An 18,986-nucleotide genomic window follows, 5' to 3' on the forward strand; every position below is an offset into this window, starting at 1 on the left:
GTCGGTCGACCATGACATTCATTGAACGTTTTCTGAAAATCGCGATTCAGTGATCACCGACGATGACTGACAGAGCAAGTTTGACGGTGATTAGCTCCTAATCCGTGATGATTTAGATCATGCCATAGTTAACAAAGTTGATCATCTATATGTGAACTACAACTCTTATCATTGGAGCTCGAGCTGGTTTGGCTTTGTTAGGGAGATACAAGGTGAAAAAGTTGGGTACACGAAACTGCAAAACACTTAAGGACTTAGAAAATTTCTAAGTATGAAATCAGCATGAAATTCTGACTTGTGGGCCATGTTTGAGCTTGTTCTAGCCATTTTCATGAGATGATCATAAAACAACTTTTGTTCCTTGATAAATTAGCTACAACTTTGGTAAAGAGTGCACAGCCATGCAAAGTCTCTAAGCTGGTCTTTTGAAATAGTCAAACAGTGGCACTCAAAGGGTCAATTCAAGTCAAACCTCTCCCAAAGGGCAATTTTGTCATTTTGATCTACATGAACAATGTCCAAACAATTACCCTAAGTGTAGTTAAGGTGTATTAGACCATGATCAACCACTTTACACAATTGTCATACCATTTTAATTGATCACATGTGATGAAACAACAAAACAAGCAATTCACCCAATGTTGCAATGCAATGTTTCACATGTTTCATGACCTTGTTGTCATTTTATACTTGTCACATTACTACCATATTGCCATGTTTCAAGGTATGAGAAATCCATGTTGCATTCACATGTTGCACTACCACCATTCATAAGCAATAAAGTACGAAACAAACAGAATATGCGAATGTTGCATATGTATGTTTCAATGATAGTGGCATGATGACATAGATGATGCATATGTTTATGAGATGAAATGCAATTAGTGGAAGCCAAACACCTAGGGGGTTACAACCTGCACCTCTGGTTGACTGCTTCAATGGCTTAGGCATCTCAAGTTTTTTTTTGATAAACATCTCAAGTTTTGCTTGGATGTATTAAGTTCCTGATTTCTTTGATTCTTTCCCTACAAGGGCGGTATAGTCGGCAGCTGTAGTTGGTAGGCCTTTGCAGTGCCTCCATGGTTGTGGCTGCATGCGAACTAGACATGCGTTTTGGCCCATTACTAGGCAATAGAAACAAGCAACCCATAAGGACAAAGTACAACCCTGATAACGATTCGGCGGCCCAGTGAGGTAAACGATTCGGCGACCCAGTGAGGTAAACGATTCGGCGACCCAGTGAGGTAAAGCCCATCATCTCAGATTGGGCCTCCATGGCAGTCCACAACACAGGGCACCCAGAGGAATTTATTTTACCTCATCGAACTATTGTGATAGTCTTATTTTTCTCATCAAACTCTAAAACTATACATCCTCGAACTCTCAGGACCGTTCATGGTTTGAAGTGGTTTTGTCTTTTTATCTAGTTATAATTTTTTTTGATAAATACTTGACAAGGTTTTTGAACCACAGAAAATGTCTCTGTCCTTCTGAAAATTCTGAAAATAAACTTATATATATATAATGTTTTTGTTATGTAACATAAAAAACATAGTATAGAAGAAAAATAGATAGATTAATATAAAAAGGAAATAGTAAAAAAAAGAATAAATGGGTGAAAACTAAAAGTAATCGAGCAGACTCACTCACTGGATACAGTGTCGGGAGCGACTCGCTCACTGGACAGTGTCGGGAGAAAAAAAAGAGAAGTGGGTCCTGTTGGGTACCGCCGTGCGTCGAGGCGCTTTGTTCCGGGGGCGAACGTACAATCTAGATTTGCGATTAGAAGCTTGATTAAGTAAGAAAACATAGGACTTGGTAGGAAAAGGATGGTTTTCTAATGGTTGAATTTGTATTTTGGCATGGATTTCTAATGGTTTTCTATCCCTAACAGGATAAGTCCACTCACCCTAAAAATATAAGGGCCAGAAACGAATCATACCAAACAAATCAATCTGCTCTCTTTATTCTTATTCTCTTCTTCCAACCTTGATATGTTGTTCATCCTTCATGTCGACAATCAGAGATGGCATTCTAGGTTTGCTGACTGCCGGAGTCCCTCCTAGGCGATAGTTCGACAGTCTCTTTGCTCCTATAAACTAGTCGTTTGTCGCTGTATAAACATGATAGTTATCCTTGTTTTTTTTTCGTAAACCTAGCCATTCCTCACCGTACAAGTGTGACAAACATCATTCTCCGCACGGATTCATCGATCATCAAGCCAAAGACATGTCAAAACCAGCCTAGCTGAACATGCCGGTTTAAGCTTCCCTTTCTACTCTAGTTAGGCGCAGCCTCTAAAGCTTCTAAAACAAATCTTTTCAAGCTAGTGGAAACTTTGGAAAGATTAGTTGATTGCCAAAGGCTACTGGACTACTGGAGCGAGTAAACTAATATCACAATCATGATTAGAAGCTTGATTAATTAAGAAAACAGAGGACTTGCTTGGTGGGGATCGGAAGGGATGGTGCTGGTATAGCATGATTAGAATCAGTGACGACAGCCAGGGTCTTGTTTGATTTCGTACCAGTTACCACGGTCACATAAGTTCGAATACAAAGTAAAGAGACTTCAACAATCTTGAAAATGTTCGCGTGAACAACAAACACTGGATGGATACAGCCCTTACTTGAGCCAAGATTCTCAAGAGTCAAAACATCCAAATTATTACACCAAACATACAGTGGCATAAAAAAATGATGATATCTACCCCGATGACCCAGCTGCAACCACCGATTCCGCTTTGCCAAGAGAAGAAGCTGCCATGTCTGACCATCCTACTGGGTACGTGGCACGGAAGCTGATATACACGACAGCGACCGTACCAATGGCCATCACCAGCAAAACGAACAGGATGGCCGGTCTCTTCCCCCACTGTCCCATGATCCCGAGCGCAAACGGGAAGAGAAGCACAAGGATCCAGACGTTGAGCACCATCCCAAGCACCGCGTGCTGCGCCTGCTCCGTGAGCAGCCCCCAGGTCGCCGCCTTGCCTACCGCCACGCCCACCGCCGAGACGTTCACGGCCAGAACGGCGACGGTCGGGACCAGCAGCGGCACCCACCTCACGACGTACAGGTCGGCGAACCTGTCGCCGGAGCAGGCTTCCGTCTGCTTGGACGTGAGCCTGAAGTGGATGCCCTTCCCCGTGACGAGCTTGAGCGCCATGTACAGCACCGCCATCGGGTACACCCCCGTGGCGCCGATCATGTAGAACTGCTCGTTGCGGCACCAGTCCAGCAGCGTGATGCCCGCCCACCGCACCTCGAACATGCCGATCACGTGGATCATGGCGATGATCGCCACCAAGTACATGATGTAGGTGCCGAAGGGCCTCTGGATGTAGTACTGCTCCGAGACGAGCCACATCAGCGGGAACAGGTTGTAGGCCAGGATGAAGATGGTGACGATCGGGTAGGTGGACATGTTGAGGTACGCCACGCGCTGCAGCGGGTGCATCCGGGCGCCCGCGAGGAACGCATTGCTGTGGGAGAAGAACATCTCGAGGGAGCCGCCCGACCAGCGCAGCACCTGGAGGAGGCGCTCCGTGAGGTTGATCGGAGCGGTGCCGCGGAACGCCGCCGGCTCGACGGAGCAGTGGATGGAGCGCCAGCCCTGCCGGTGCATGCGGAACCTGGTCACCACGTCCTCCGTCGCGATGTTGTACACCCACCCGGTGTCTCTTCCCCACGTAGTCCCGTCCGCACGTCATCAGCGACGCCACCTCGCTGCTGACCGTCTCTTCATCGTCAACGAACACCGGCGTGACGACTGTTGGGGTTTAGTCCCACATCGTGTAGCGATGATGGGGGAGCACAATATATAAGACGGAAGAAGCCTCCACCTATGAGGCTAGTCTTTTGGGTTGGGAAGGCCCAAAGACTTTATATGTTGTAGCTTCGGTGGACCTGGGACCTATGGGAGCGCAGGCTCGTGGTAACGAGCCGGGCCGGCTGTAAGCCAGCTGCAAGATCGTGAACTCGGTGGTCACCACCGGTATCTGAGCCCATGGTCAGAAAAGCTAAACCCGATAAAAAAAATTTCGAACGTCACATATGGCGGGGGCATCCCGATGTGTGATTAAGGAGGAGATTGTTGGGGTTTAGTCCCACATCGTGTAGCGATGGTGGAGGAGCACAACATATAAGGCGGAAGAAGCCCCCACCTATCAGGCTAGTCTTTTGGGTTGAGTAAGGCCCAAAGGCCTTATATGTTGTAGCTCCGGTGGACCTGGGACCTGTGGGAGTGCAGGCTCGTGGTAACGAGCCGAACCGGCTCTAAGCCAGCTCAAAGATTGTGAACTCGGTGGTCATCACCGGTTCCAACAATTAACCTGTAGGAGTGCAGGCTCGTGGTAACGAGCCGGGTTCCAACAATTAACTTGTGCAAGCGTAGGCTCGTGTTAACGAGCCGAGCTAGCTATAAGCCAGCTTCAAGATCGTGAACTCGGTGGTCACTACCGGTTTCAACAATTGGTATCAGAGACATCCATGGTCAAAAAAGGTAAACCCAATAAAAAATCTCGAGCGTCACACATATGGCGGGGGCACCCCAATGTGGACTAAGGGGAAGATTGTTGGTGGAGGAGCACAACATATAAGGCGGGAGAACCCTTACCTATTAAGCTAGTCTTTTGGGTTGGAAAAACCCAAATGCCTTATATGTTGTAGCTTCGGTGGACCTGAGACCTGTGGGAGTGCAGGCTCGTGGTAACGAGCAGGGCTGGATGTAAGCCAGCTCCAAGATCGTGAACTCGGTGGTCACCACCGGTTCGAGCCGGGCTGGCTGTAAGCCAGCTTCAAGATCGTGAACTCGGTGGTCACCACCGGTATCTGAACCCATGGTTAGAAAAGCTAAACCCGATAAAAAAAATCTCGAGCGTCACATATGGCGGGGGCACCCCGATGTGTGACTAAGGGGAAGATTGTTGGGGTTTAGTCCCACATCGTATAGCGATGATGAGAGAGCACAACATATAAGACGGAAGAAGCCCCACCTATGAGGCTAGTCTTTTGAGTTGGGAAGACCCAAGCCCTTATATGTTGTAGCTCTAGTAGATCTGGGACCTGTGGGAACGCAAGCTCGTGGTAACAAGCCGAACCGACTGTAAGCCAGCTCCACCACCGATTCCAACGACGACATATCGGTCTTGGTTCGCGCCGTCTAACATTGAGTTTATGAACGATATTGTTGGCCCTTGTTGTCGTCTGTCACCTTGACGACGTCGTCAGCTGCTCTCCACCGCGGTGGCTCCATGCTGTACAGCGCGGCGTGACGGAACATGGTTCCGGTGCCGAGATAGGAAGGCCCCTGCAGGCCGTTGAGGGAGAGCATGGTGCCGTCGAAGAAGACGCGATTGTGGTTGGCGTACCGGTCCGTCGGGTCGACGTCGTCGAAGCGCTGTGGGAACTGTACGAACGCCGTGTTCTGGCCGTCGCGTGGGTCGAGCATGAAGCACATGCTGGCACGGAAGGCCTGCGAGTTGTCGATGTAGTGGTCGCAGTCGAAGTTGATGAGGAACGGCGCGTTGGAGAGCAGAGCGAACACCCGGAGCATCGCGTTCATGGCGCCGGCTTTCTTCTGGTGGTTGTAGCCAGGGCGCTTCTCGCGGGATAAGTAGACGAGCATGGGAGGCGCCTGTCAGTGTTGCTGAAGTTGAATGGGTTGTCAGTGCTTGCTGGTGAACCGAGCTGTGGTTTATGGCTCGGATGGTTTAGTACGACCTGTCAAATAAAGAGCATGTTAATTAGTATTAGATCAGAGTTTGTTTGATGATGAAGAATATTTGAAAGAAAATAAAGTCAGTGTGATGGAATGTTTACCTTAACAATTCCAGCGTGTGCTGTCCTTTTCTATGGTTCTCAGCCTGCTCAATCCATGTCCCAGGCCACTGCGTACCGTCAACCATCCACGTCGCCTTCGACACACCATCTTCGCCTTCGGTATGCTTTCTGTTGTACGCTTCAGATCTTTGGTAGATGGTGCTGAAAAGAGATCCTATCCGCACCTTGAACTCTTCATATTCTCTGCGCACGTGCCTGTGGTCACTCGTGAACTCCTCCTGCATGCTTCCCGTGTACGGCTGCCTCTTCACTCCGAAGTAGCTCTCCGGCGCTCTCGGCTCCACGCCATGCTTCCGGCATAACGGAACCCATAGCTTGGCGAAACTTGCAACCTCGAGCATGGTTTCGTAGTGGACCAACGCGCCGCCGTCGTCCGAGAGGTAGCAGGCGTACTTCTCGACTGGGTAGTCGGTGGCGAGGATGGAGAGGACGGAGTTCACCGTGTACAGTATGGGTTCGTCTACCGGGTCGACGGTGGTGAGGAAGACGTCGATGCCGGGGAGATTGGACTCGCCGGAGGTCGAGGACTCGTGCTGGTCTCTGATGGCGGCGAGGTCCGGGACACGCTTGATGGGGTTCAGCTTCGGGAGCTGGTTCAGGCAGGACCCAGGAGAAGCCGAACCAGACGTCGCCGACCATGGACGTGGCCCAGAGCCACACGCCGTCGCGGTTTCGGTTCCGGATGCGCCATATGAAGAATGCGATGATGGCGATCAGCCGCAGGAGAATCACAAACCTGACAGAAAACGGGCAAACGCATTAGTATATCGATCTTGCATGCCGTGCGCAAATTCAGTCAGAGATCAACAAATTTCGGTTGCAGTCAGTTTTTATATATAATAGCAACTGATGACTGATGAGTAGTGGCAATGTTTCTGCCGAGTTAGGATTATTCATTGGTGCAAACCGTTGGTACCTAGCTACGGACAGTCTTGCATTTTGGACGGCCAAAATGGCAAAGCAACCTGTAAGGATGCAGGATGCTGCCCTTGACCTTCATGGTCCGGAACAGCAGGGGCTGGCTGGAGTTGCCTGCAGGCATGTCTCCCTCCTGGACGGCCACCTAGACATCGTTGTCCTTGGCGGCGGCGTTGATCCGCTTGGCCACTGCCGAGTCGTCAGCTGCCGAGCTGCTGCGCCTGCTCTCCTCGTCGGCGCCGTTGGTCGCCTCGACGTGGAGGCTGGCAATGGCATTGACCCGGCGTGTCACTGCCGCCGCGGCCATCTCGAACGGTGAGCCACAGTGCCACACCTAGTTCGTGTTGTGGCGTTGGTGCATGCGGCTTGCCGACCGGGGCTTATATAGGGCGGTAAAGCAGAAAAGCTGGAAGACGGAGAGGAGGGGACTGAATAGAGAGGGTCCGTCCGTTATTGAGCATAGGAAGGAGCATCAGTTCAGTTTTTTTTCTTCAGCACGGTCAAAATACAGCAACTGGGCCTGGGAAGCCGCCATTGCCGTATACTTTTGCATTCTTGGGATCAAGCTAGTGCACTACAGCACAGAATCACGTTCTGACAGATCAATGTTCTGTTCGTTTTGCTGATAAACCATGGCTAAAAATATTGTTAGCTGATTTATTATGAAAAAAAAAATAATATTTGTTAACTGAAAAAGCATGGCTTATAAGTTAAGCGAACGTAGCGTTGCCGTGTCTCAGCGGGCCAAAAGTCACCGTCTCGATAAAGAAATGTTTCTTGGCTTGCGTGTCTCAAGTTTCAAAAGGAATATGACATCTTTATGAAAACGTGTACGCTACCCTAGTGGTAACAACGAGTGGTTTGTTCGATATACATATACTATATGCCTCCAGCTCCAGGTGAGAATGAGACCATCAGACTAACAACAGCTGGGCTGAAAGCCACGGGCGAACGCGGTGTCCATGTTTCACTTGTGTAGGGATCAGCAAGTTTGCTCGGTTGACTGGTTCGTATTGTTGTTGGTTCGTAAAGAAGTACTGCTGGCTGATTTGTGTGAGGGAAAAATACTGTTTCGGCTAGAAATTTACGATCGTTTACGATAAGCCACAGCCAAACGAACATGCTGTTGGTCTGTGGACTGTGGATGCTGCTGCTGTTCCTGACCTGCTGTGTGTTGAAATTTGGGAAAATTTCTAGAACTCTTCACTCATATATATATATATAGGGTAGTAGTTCTATATATATAGGGTAGTAGTTCTACATATATTGTAGCCAGCTATAGGGTAGTAGTTCTATATATATATATATATATATATATATATATATATATATATATATATATATATATATATATATATATATATATATATATATATAGGGAGAGGTTATTCAGTAGCCGGCTACAAAATAAGTTATTCTGTAGCCACCTCCATTTACTATAATTTTATATACTAATTTACCATAATGTCAATACATATTTACGATAGTTGGGTTACTATAACACATGGGGATATTTACCATAACATTATATTAAACCACTTAGTAAGGAGTTACTATAATCTCGTAAATTAACATAGTAATTATCATAACTCAAAGTGGCTACAGAATAAGTTATTCTATAGCCAGCTACAGGATAGTAGTTCTATATATATATATATATATATATATATATATATATATATATATATATATATATATATATACCCTATAGCTGGCTACAAAATAACTTATTTTGTAGCCACTTTGAGTTACGATAATTACTATGTGAATTTATAAGATTATAGTAACTCCTTACTAAGTGGTTTACTACAATGTTATGGTAAATATCCCATGTGTTATAGTAACCCAACTATCGAAATATGTATTGACATTATCGTAAATTAGTATATAAAATTATCGTAAATGGAGGTGGCTACAGAATAACTTATTTTGTAGCTATATATATATATATATATAGCCTTACACACTTATGCACAGATAAAAGTCCAACACTCCCCTTCAAGATGGGTGATAGATATCTATCATTCCCATCTTGTTACATGCTAAATTACATTCTTTTACTCCTAAACCTTTTGTTATACAATCAGCTATTTGACCACCTGAGTTTACATGACTTAACTCCAATATCCCATCATCTAATTTCTCCTTGATGAAGAAGCGATCTATCTCCACATGCTTGGTTCTATCATGCCGAACAAGATTATTTGCAATACTGATTGCAGACTTGTTATCGCACCAAAGTCTCATGGGTCTTTTCTTAGGACATTCAACTCTGACAAAAGATTTCTTACCCATAGCATTTCACTCAGACCATGAGACATAGCTCTATATTCTGCTTAGGCAGTTGAACATGATACTACTGATTGCTTCTTACTCCTCCATGACACTAAGTTCCTCCCAACAAATATGTAATAGGTTGAAGTTGATCTCCAATCATCAAGACCCAACACTCCCCTTCAAGATGCGTGATAGATATCTATCATTCCCATCTTGTTACATGCTAAATTACATTCTTTTACTCCTAAACCTTTTGTTATACAATCGGCTATTTGACCACCTGAGTTTACATGACTTAACTCCAATATCCCATCATCTAATTTCTCCTTGATGAAGAAGCGATCTATCTCCACATGCTTGGTTCTATCATGCCGAACTAGAGTATTTGCATTACTGATTGCAGACTTGTTATCGCACCAAAGTCTCATGGGTCTTTTCTTAGGACATTCAACTCTGACAAAAGATTTCTTACCCATAGCATTTCACTCAGACCATGAGACATAGCTCTATATTCTGCTTAGGCAGTTGAACATGATACTACTGATTGCTTCTTACTCCTCCATGACACTAAGTTCCTCCCAACAAATATGTAATAGCCTGAAGTTGATCTCTGATCATCAAGACAACTTGCCCAATCAGCATCGCAATAGCCTTCCACATTTAGGTGACCGCGACTCTTAAACAGGAGCCCCTTTCCTGGACTATTCTTCAAATATCTTAGGATTTGGTAAACAGCATCCAAATGACCACTTTTTGGGTCATGCATATACTGGCTCACAACACTCACTGCATAGGATATGTCAGGCCTTGTATGGCACAAATAGATAAGGCACCCAATAAGCCTTTGGTACCTTTCTTTATTTACTGGATTACCTGATTCGGCACATAACTTGTGATTTAAATCAATCGGTGTTGATACCGGTCGACATCCAAGCATGCCTGTCTCACTTAGCAAGTCTAGAACATACTTTCTTTGTGAAAGAACAATATCTTTTGGATTCCGTGCAATCTCAATGCTAGGAAAGTACCTGAGTTGCCTGAGGTCCTTGACCTCAAATTCCTTACGTAGATTTTCCTTGAGTCGTATGATCTCTCTTTCATCATCACCAATAATGACAATATCATCCACATACATAGCCAACACCGAAATCTTGCGCCCTGAATGTCTATAGAAGATAGTATAATCTCTATTGCACTGCTTGTATCCCATACCACACAATGCACGCTTAAATCTGTCAAACCATGCTCGTGGATATTGTTTGAGACCATACAAGGACTTTTTTAATTTGCACACCTTCCCAATTGCCTCAGGATTAGAGAAACCAGGTGGAATCTCCATGTACATTTCCTCCTAAAGATCACCATGCAAGAAAGCATTTTTGACATCCAATTGATGCAATGGCCATCCAAAATTCACCGCACAAGAAACCAATGTTCTCACTGTACTCATCTTTGCCACAGGTGCAAATGTTTCATCATAGTCAATGTCATATGTCTGACTATACCCCCTTGCAACAAGTTGAGCTTTGTATCTTTCGATCTTACCTTCAGCTGTTTGCTTCATAGTGAAGATCCACTTGCAACTAACAACTTTCTTTCCTAGAGGTAGTTTGACAAGGTCCCAAGTTTTATTCTTTTCAAGGGCTCTCAACTCCTCCAACATGGCCTTGCGCCACTTGGGATCATGCTTTGCTTTTCTCCAATCTTTAGGAATATGGGCAGATTGTAATGAAGCAATAAATGCTCTATATGCAGGAGATAATGATTCATATGAGACATAATTACTTATGTCATGCTCAAATCCATATGCCTCCTTTCTTAGAGCAATAAGCAAATCAATGGAAGAGTCAACTTCTCCCCCCTATCTCTGTGGACTGCTCGACCCCACTATCACCAATGTCAATACCACTAGTTGAAGATTGTTGTTGCTCCAATAGTTGCGAATGCTTAACATGTTGCTCCACCAGTTGTGGTTGCTCAACTTGTTGCTCCACTGGTAGTACTCCAACATTTTTATTTCTTCTAGTACAAACCTACACAATATTTCTATTTCCTTGCTTTGTGTTCATGTTATTAACATTTATGTTTTCTTGTCTCTCATTCACATTAGAATTACTTACACGCAATGGAATCACTCCTGTGATAACTTTTGTTGCCCTTGATTGATGACCTTTATTATCTTGTACATCTTTGCCATCCATCCCCTCTTGTTCATACACGCTCATGCTTGGTTCACCAAGCTCAAACAAGGAGCTCAAATCAGTCTTCTCCCCATAGTAAGGCTCAGACTCCCGAAATGTCACATTCATACTAACAAAGAGACGCCATTCAGTAGGACACCAACACTTGTAGCCTTTTTTACTTGAGGAATAACCCACAAATATACACTTAACCGCTCGGGGGTCCAACTTTCCCACAGAAGGTCTGTGATCCCTAACAAAGCAAGTGCACTCAAATACCTTAGGTGGAACAATAAACTCATTCACTCCTCATAACATCTCATAAGGAGTTTTCCAACCAAGCAATCTCGAGGGCGTACGATTAATCAAATATACCGCTGTCATCACTGCCTCACTCCATAGAAACTTTGGCACATTCATAGCATAAACAAGTGAACGTGCAACCTTCAAGATATGATGATTTTTCCTCTCAGCAACTCCATTTTGTGGAGGTGTATCAGGACATGTAGTTTGGTGTAAGATCCCTTGAGCTGATAGAAAACTATAGAATTCATTGTTCACATACTCCGTTCCATTATCTGTTCTCAACACTTTAATTTGAGCATCATATTGATTTTCAATAAGTGAGCAAAAATCTTGAAAGCACTTAAGTACTTCACTCTTGTGTTTCATGAGATTGATCCAAGTCACACGTGAATAGCAGTCAATAAAGGTGACAAAATACTTTATTCCACTAACTGAGGTGACTGGGCTCGTCCACACATCAGAATGAACTAGCATAAATGGAGTTATACTCCTAAGTCCTCTTCTTACATACGTTGCTCTTGGATGCTTCCCATACTCACATGCATCACATACTAGTTTCCTCTTATCTGTCTTAGTCATTATTTATGGAAATGCTTTGGCCATAGTATCAAATGACAAATGCCCCAGTTGACAATGCTGAAGCATGACCTTAGCTTCATCTTCATTCATGCTTGCTGCTAAAGCAACACCCAAAAACTTACAATTTCCTTCCCGTCCAGGTACCATAATCCACCATGCCTAATGTCAATTTCAATTTTCTTTCCCATCCTCCTGTCTTGAATGAGACAATGCTTTTGATCAAAAGAGACTCGGCAGTCCATTTGATCAAATAATGCACTTAATGATACTAGATTAACAGGAAAAGAAGGGACATGCAAAACTGATGACAGAGTAATTGATGTGGTACACTTGACAGTACCACTACCTTTGATAGGTTGACATGTCCCTTTAGCAGTTTGAATGGTCTCCTTATATGTAGATGGATATGGTGTGTAAGATATAAACTCATCAGGAGCACCAGTAACATGTTTGGAAGCACCAGAGTCCAATATCCATCCATGTTGAGCTCTCTTCATGCATAAGAGAGCTTCAACATGAAGATCTTCCAATTTGGTACCCATGGGCATCAACGCCACCTTTTGTATCATCTCCATTTTCTCCGTAGTTTCCTTACTTGAGGATGATATCTCACTGATTTTCACAATGAGTAACTTTACCATTTTTTAGTTCAGATAATCTCCCAAGAACTTTCACGATTTCTTGATTTTCCCCTATGATTTAATGTTGCCAATGCCTTCTTCTTCTAGCTTCCACAACTGTAGAACAGATGAGCGGTACAGCAGCAGCTCCAATGCCTTCTGTACCTACAGTTCTTCTACTCACGAGACTAAAAAACAGAGCACTGCAATCCCTCCAATAGCCTCCTCTGCCTTCTGCAGTCCAGCTCCTCACAAATCTACTCCTAGGATGTACACGCACACACCTCAGGCAACAATTCCTTCTGCAACACAACAGTACAGGAAGAGCACAAGCACATGCACCTCAATCTCCTCGGGACTTGCCTCTCCTTCTCGATCCCGTCTAGCTGCTTCACGTGCTGCTTCTTCTTCTAGCTCTTGCTTTGCTTGCTTTCTCCTCCTGCTGCTGTAGCTCCCAATCCACACACAGCACAAGCTTGAGCACACGCCTCTCAACGGGCAGACTCCGTGAGCTCTCTCTCTGCGTTGCGGCCGTCGTCACCAACCTCCAGCCAGGGGATGCAGCGCTCTTCTTCTTGCGCATGCTCGGCCGCTCCCTGCCTCTCGTGCTCCGCCCCTGTAGCCTCGCGGCCTCGCCTGACGTCTCTGCCTAGCAAGGCGGCTGCTGCCCTCAGCTTCACTTGCCGCTCTTGCCTTGCTGCTCTTCCCAACACCTCGCCGCCGGCCACCAGCTTCTGTCACGCCGACCAGGTGAAGCATGGGGTCGCCTCCATCGCCACCACCATCGGCTCCGACCGAAATTTGAGGAAATTTCTGAAACTCTTCACGCATGTCTTTGCTTATGCATAGATAAAGCCAACACTGTAGGTCTGAGAACTCGAGAGGAGCACCGCTACCAAGACTTCGCCGTCAGGCGAAGTGGCGAATCAGTTTCGGAGGCGCCGTGCGTTTATCGGGAGTGGCGGACTGCCCAACTCTCGACAGCAAGGGTGAAATTGGCGGCCCAACCAGCGCCTACAGTCTCCATATAACACCAGCTCACCTCGCCCACTGATATTTCAGCGAACCTTTCTTTTTCTGGGAAGTCTTTCTGAAGAATGATGCCCAAAAATTACAGTCAGGCACTCCCGTTGGTTAGAAAATCGTTGTATTTCCCGTTTGAAAATGAGGTACAGATTGCGATCACCGCGAGGAAAAAATGCCACTGCAATTTGTGAAGTTTAACTTATCATGTTTCGCGGAAAATTTAAGTTAGTCTGATGATAGTTTGGAACAGCCGAACAGGTTACAGATAGAGTTTGCACTGGAACCCCGGCACTTGAAGTATGGTGCTGGTGCTCCATCCATTTGTCCTATTTGCTAAAGTCAGATTTTTCTTTACTATTTTTGTGTTTACTAACATCTTGTCTAGCGAAAAAACAATATAGGGTTCCATTTTTTGAACACAATATATATAGGGTTCCATTGTCCGGTCCCTTGTTGAAGTGGACTGTACCAGACCAAAAACCAAGTAGTTTGAAGTGGAATAGCTATGTATCATCAAGTACGAATAAAGTATTTATATTTGATACAGTGGGACATAATTGGTCTCCTACTTTACACAAGCTAAAAAAATGCAGTGCTTTCTTTGACTGACATTGTCTATATCGGAATAACATTAGCAAGTAAGATATGAAGAGCAACATATATCACACCAACAATTACAAAGACTGTTGGCAGCAGTACCAACAGGATGATTGGTCTCTTCGCCCACCGTCCCATGATCGCCAGTGCAAAGGGGTAAAGGAGCACCATGATCCACACATTGAACAGAAGTCCGAGCGCAGCATGAATCTTCTTCGACATCGTCCATACTCCCATGTACACCAAGGCCTTGCCCATGGCCACTCCAACAGCTCCAACATTGGCAACCAAGACAAACACTGTGGGAATCAACATCGGCGTCCATCGCATCTCATACAAATCGGCAAACTTGTCATTGGTGTCGCCGGTTATTTGCTTGGAAGTGACCCTGAAGTGTATACCCTTCTTCGTGAGGAGTTTCTTTGCCATGTGCAATAGTGCTATTGGGTATGCACTTGTCGATCCAATCATGAAGAACTGCTCATTACGCCAATAGTCTAGCCATGTGACCCTAGCCCACTTTATCTCGAGCCAGCCAATCATGTGGATCATCAATATGATTATGAGAAGGTACACAACATACCTAGTGAAGGGCCTCTGGATGTGTATTTCATCGGGGACGAGCCACATTACCGGACAGAGAGCATAGAGCAGGATGAAAAGTGACGTGACTGGGTAGACCGTCATGTTGAGGTAGGAGACACGTTGAAGAAGTTGCAGTCGCTGGCCACCAATGAGTGGGTTGTTGTGGGAGAAGAACATCTCTAGGGACCCACCAGACCAACGAACAATTTGGTGGAGGCGCTCTGTTAGGTTGATTGGTGCTGTGCCACAAAATGCATCATGCTGCATTGTGCAATACATGGAACGCCACCCTTTCCCATGGATGCGAAATCCAGTCACTATATCCTCTGTTGCTATGTCATAGATGTAGCCAACACCCTTACCCCAGTCAGTCCCTTTATCATAAGAAGATGCCATGATCATCTCCGTATCGGTGACAAATGTGTCATCAAATGGTGGTTGTGTGGTTATACTTTCTTCTCTTATGGCTTTTGATATCGAGTCTATTAAGGGAGTGGACTTGCCATACTTGCTAGATTCAAGTGTGATGTTATCTTGTCTACAATGAGGTGGGTCAATGCCATAGAGTGCTATGCGGCGGAACATGCATCCAGTGCCAAGGTAGGATGGCCCTTGCAATCCATTCAGGGCAAGCACGGTTCCATCAAAGAATACTCGGTTGTGGTTACCATACCGGTCTGTCGGGTCGACATTGTCAAAGCGCTGAGGGAACTGAACAAAGGCAGTGTTATCACCTTCCCGTTGATCAAGCATGAGGCAGACTGCTGCACGAAGAGCTTGAGAATTGTTGATGTAGTGGTCGCAGTCAAAGTTGATGACAAATTGTGCATTGGACAGTAGTGCAGAGACTCGCAGTTGCGCATTCAATGCGCCCGCCTTCTTGTTGTGGTCATAGCTTGGATTCTTTTCACGGGAGACATACACAAGCATTGGTAGGCGCAACCTAGTAGCACCAAAGTCAGACTTATTTTCATTGCCGACTTGGGGACTATGGTGATGTCCACGGCTTGGATGATCCAACACAACCTGGTGAAGGAATTAAGGTGTCAGAGGCAAGTTTATTGTAATGGAATTAGTATCTACAAAATAGTAAAATATGTTGGATAAGTATGCCTATTACATACTTATTCAGAAATCAACAACCTTTTACTCTAAACTTTAGTACCTTAACAATTCCCTTATGATGCCCTTTTCTATGGTTCTCTGTTGGATCCATCCATGTGCCTGGCCACTGCATCCCATTTGCCATCCAAGTCGCTTGTGCATCTCCTTCTGACGTTCTCTTGCTGTTGTAAACATCCGAACGCTTGCGAATGGTGTCAGAAAGATTACCCAAGCTCACCTTAAACTCTTCATACTCCATTTGCATCCTCTTATAATCATTCATGAACTCTTGCGGTGCTCTTCCACCCTGTGGTTGCAACTCCATCTCAAAATACCTCTCTGGTGCTCTTGGATCAATGAAATGCTTGTGACAGAATGGAGCCCACATCATTGCAAACTTTGCAACCTCAACCAATGCTTCATAAAGGATCAATGACCCGCTATCATCAGAGACATAGCAGGCAAGTCTATCGACCGGATAATCAGTGGAGAGGATAGAGAGGATGGAATTCATAGTGTAGAGTATCGGCTCATCGATAGGGTCAGCGGTGGTGACAAAGACATCGATGCCAGGGAGCTTAGATGTGCCATCTGGAAGGTCATAGTGTCGCCTGAGGGCAGCAAGGTCAGGTATGCTCTTGACGGGGTTGAACTTGGGAAGCTGGTTCAGGAGCCATGAGAATCCGAACCAAGCGTCCCCGGCAACCGACATAGCCCAGAACCACATGACATTGGATCTGTTGTTCCTGATGCGCCAGACGAAGAATAGGAGGACCGCGAGTAGGCGTACGAAGATTAGTGCCCTGTAACAGCAGAATGGTTGGCATCAGAATGATGTCGTCAATGCTGATGACTGGTGAAAGTATGTGTCATCGGGTGTTCTGGTCTCTCGTTACTGGAATGCCAAATGGTTGTGCATGTTCATGTTACTATAATGTCAACAGAAAGGAAACAACACTGGTGCATGTGCCAGTTAATGACATTAGCATCCAAAGTAGTGCCCTGGAACATGGGAGCCCCGCGTGAGTGTGCAGGTCAACACAGGATAAGTTAAAGAAAGTTCGCAAATAATCAGTCCTGTTCGGTTGGGGCTGAAATGATCGTATATGATCGTGGATTATTACTGCTGGCTGGTTTAGTGTGAGAGAAAAATACTGTTCTGACTAGAAATTTACGATCGTTTACGACCAAGCGAACAGGCTAAATATCTTAGTGTGCTTGTAAGATCAATAATCCTGCTGCCATCATGGCAGACTCCAACAAAAACGACTTGAGAGAAGAAAAAAGGTCCACGGTTCCGAAGTAAAAATGTACTACACTATACTTGCACAGTGCTGTACAGCTAGGTACAACTACTGGTCAGGTCTCTACTACGTGTATGAGATGAAATATATACATTTGTATGCATGTTATCTAGCACTACGGAGTACTCCTTAGCTTCGTCCAACAAAATTTCCTCACTCTCGTCGTATGGAGTATGCATGCCTAACAAAAGTTTCAGTTTGGCTGCGCGCAGGGGTACCTGTAGGGGTGCAGGATGGCGCCCCTGAGCTTGTACGTCCGGAACAGCAGCGGCCGGCCGTCCTCAGCGCCGCACTCGGTCACCGCCAGCCTCTCCGCCTCGTCAGCGGCCGCCCAGTACTTGCCCTCGGCGCCGCACTCCTTCGTCTTCGTGGCGCCGTTGCCATCGGCCGCTAGAAGTGGGTCGGCGAGGCCGCCATCTTCCACAACGACAGCGCCGGTGGCCAGCGCCGGCGAAGCCATGGCTGCTGGCTGCCTAGGAATGGGGCCCTAGCTGGCTAAGTGGCTATGCACGCACGCAGTGGCTCGCGGACTGCGGAGAGAGCGAGCGACGACTGCGTGACATATATAGAAAGAGATGCGGCCGGCCGGAAGAACTGAGGACGATGGAAGTTTACTACACTAGCTAGCTAGGTCGGCATGGCCAAATCATGCTGAAAAATGCGCGTCCAGATCTCTCAGCGGGATCACCGGATCGATCCATGTGCCTCTGGAGGCGGAACCCACGGGGTCGAGCTCGAGCGTCGTGTGGAGACGTGCAGTGTAGCAACCATGTTCTACTAGCTGGATACATGCTCATAGTCGATCCGGTTTCTGGCCAAAAATAATCGAGGGTACTGGCCACTACCGTCACGAGACTGGTTTGTGTGAACTCGGCCGGACGTTTCCCCCCTAGAACGTTAGAGTCGGTTTGGTGCCTTAGATTTTTGCAATATTTGCATTAGTTTCTTGTTCTCTATTTTGGAGATCATTCTCTAGTTTGGTATATAGAGAGCCATTTTAGATACCTGGTGCTTTATCCGTGTGTTCACTCTGCCTTGCTATATGAGCTTAGAAATCTGTGTACCATGTATAAATTTCCAAACAGGTCGCGCGAAACGGGCTGGCACGGGCCTAGTGCGAAAAAGCACGGCCCTAGCCCGGTACGGCCCGGCCTCGCCCGTGCCCGTGCCTAGCCCGGCCCGTAGCCGTGCCCGTGCCTGGGCCGAAAGGTCGGCCCATAGTGCCGGCCCAGGCACGGCCCTTTCCAACGGACGGCACGGGGCAGGTACGGCTCGCAGCCATCGGATCGCGGAGGCGGGGCGTGAGCCATTGGATCGCCGGGCGGCCGGGGGTCCGGTATATAAGCCGCCCGATGCGGCCGCTCTTCCCACTCCCCTCACTCGTAACCCTAGCCTCTCGCCCTCTCCTCTCTGGCTCTCCCCGTTCACTCTGTCGCTCGCCCGCTCCTCGCCGCACTCGTAACCCTAGCTCCTCGCCTGCTCGCCGCTCTTCACCGCACTCGTAACCTGGGCTCCTCGACGCCGTCACCATGGAGTCTTCCGGCGAGTAAGGGGTTAGTTCCGGTGGCCGGTGGTTCCCTCTTCTCCCTCTCCGCCCTCAATCTCCCTCTTCTCCCTCAGATCCGGTGGTTCCCGCCCTCAATCTCC

General features: G+C 46.6%; 1 protein-coding gene and 1 pseudogene across 1 annotated transcript; both read right to left on the reverse strand.

Moving 5' to 3' along the window:
* Window positions 1-2,706: 2,706 nt before the first annotated feature.
* LOC136552502 (mixed-linked glucan synthase 4-like) lies at window positions 2,707-7,099 on the reverse strand (annotated as a pseudogene).
* A 7,265-nt stretch (window positions 7,100-14,364) lies between these two features.
* LOC136552503 (probable mixed-linked glucan synthase 3) lies at window positions 14,365-17,799 on the reverse strand. Its single transcript, XM_066544078.1, has 3 exons — window positions 17,558-17,799; window positions 16,097-16,838; window positions 14,365-15,957 (listed from the first exon to the last, which is right to left on the reverse strand). Exons 1-3 carry the CDS (start codon window positions 17,797-17,799, stop codon window positions 14,365-14,367), a joined length of 2,577 nt encoding a protein of 858 aa, XP_066400175.1.
* Window positions 17,800-18,986: the final 1,187 nt, after the last annotated feature.

This window comes from Miscanthus floridulus, chromosome 4 (genome assembly GCF_019320115.1).
Source record: "Miscanthus floridulus cultivar M001 chromosome 4, ASM1932011v1, whole genome shotgun sequence".
In the NCBI taxonomy this organism is placed as follows: Eukaryota; Viridiplantae; Streptophyta; class Magnoliopsida; order Poales; family Poaceae; genus Miscanthus; species Miscanthus floridulus.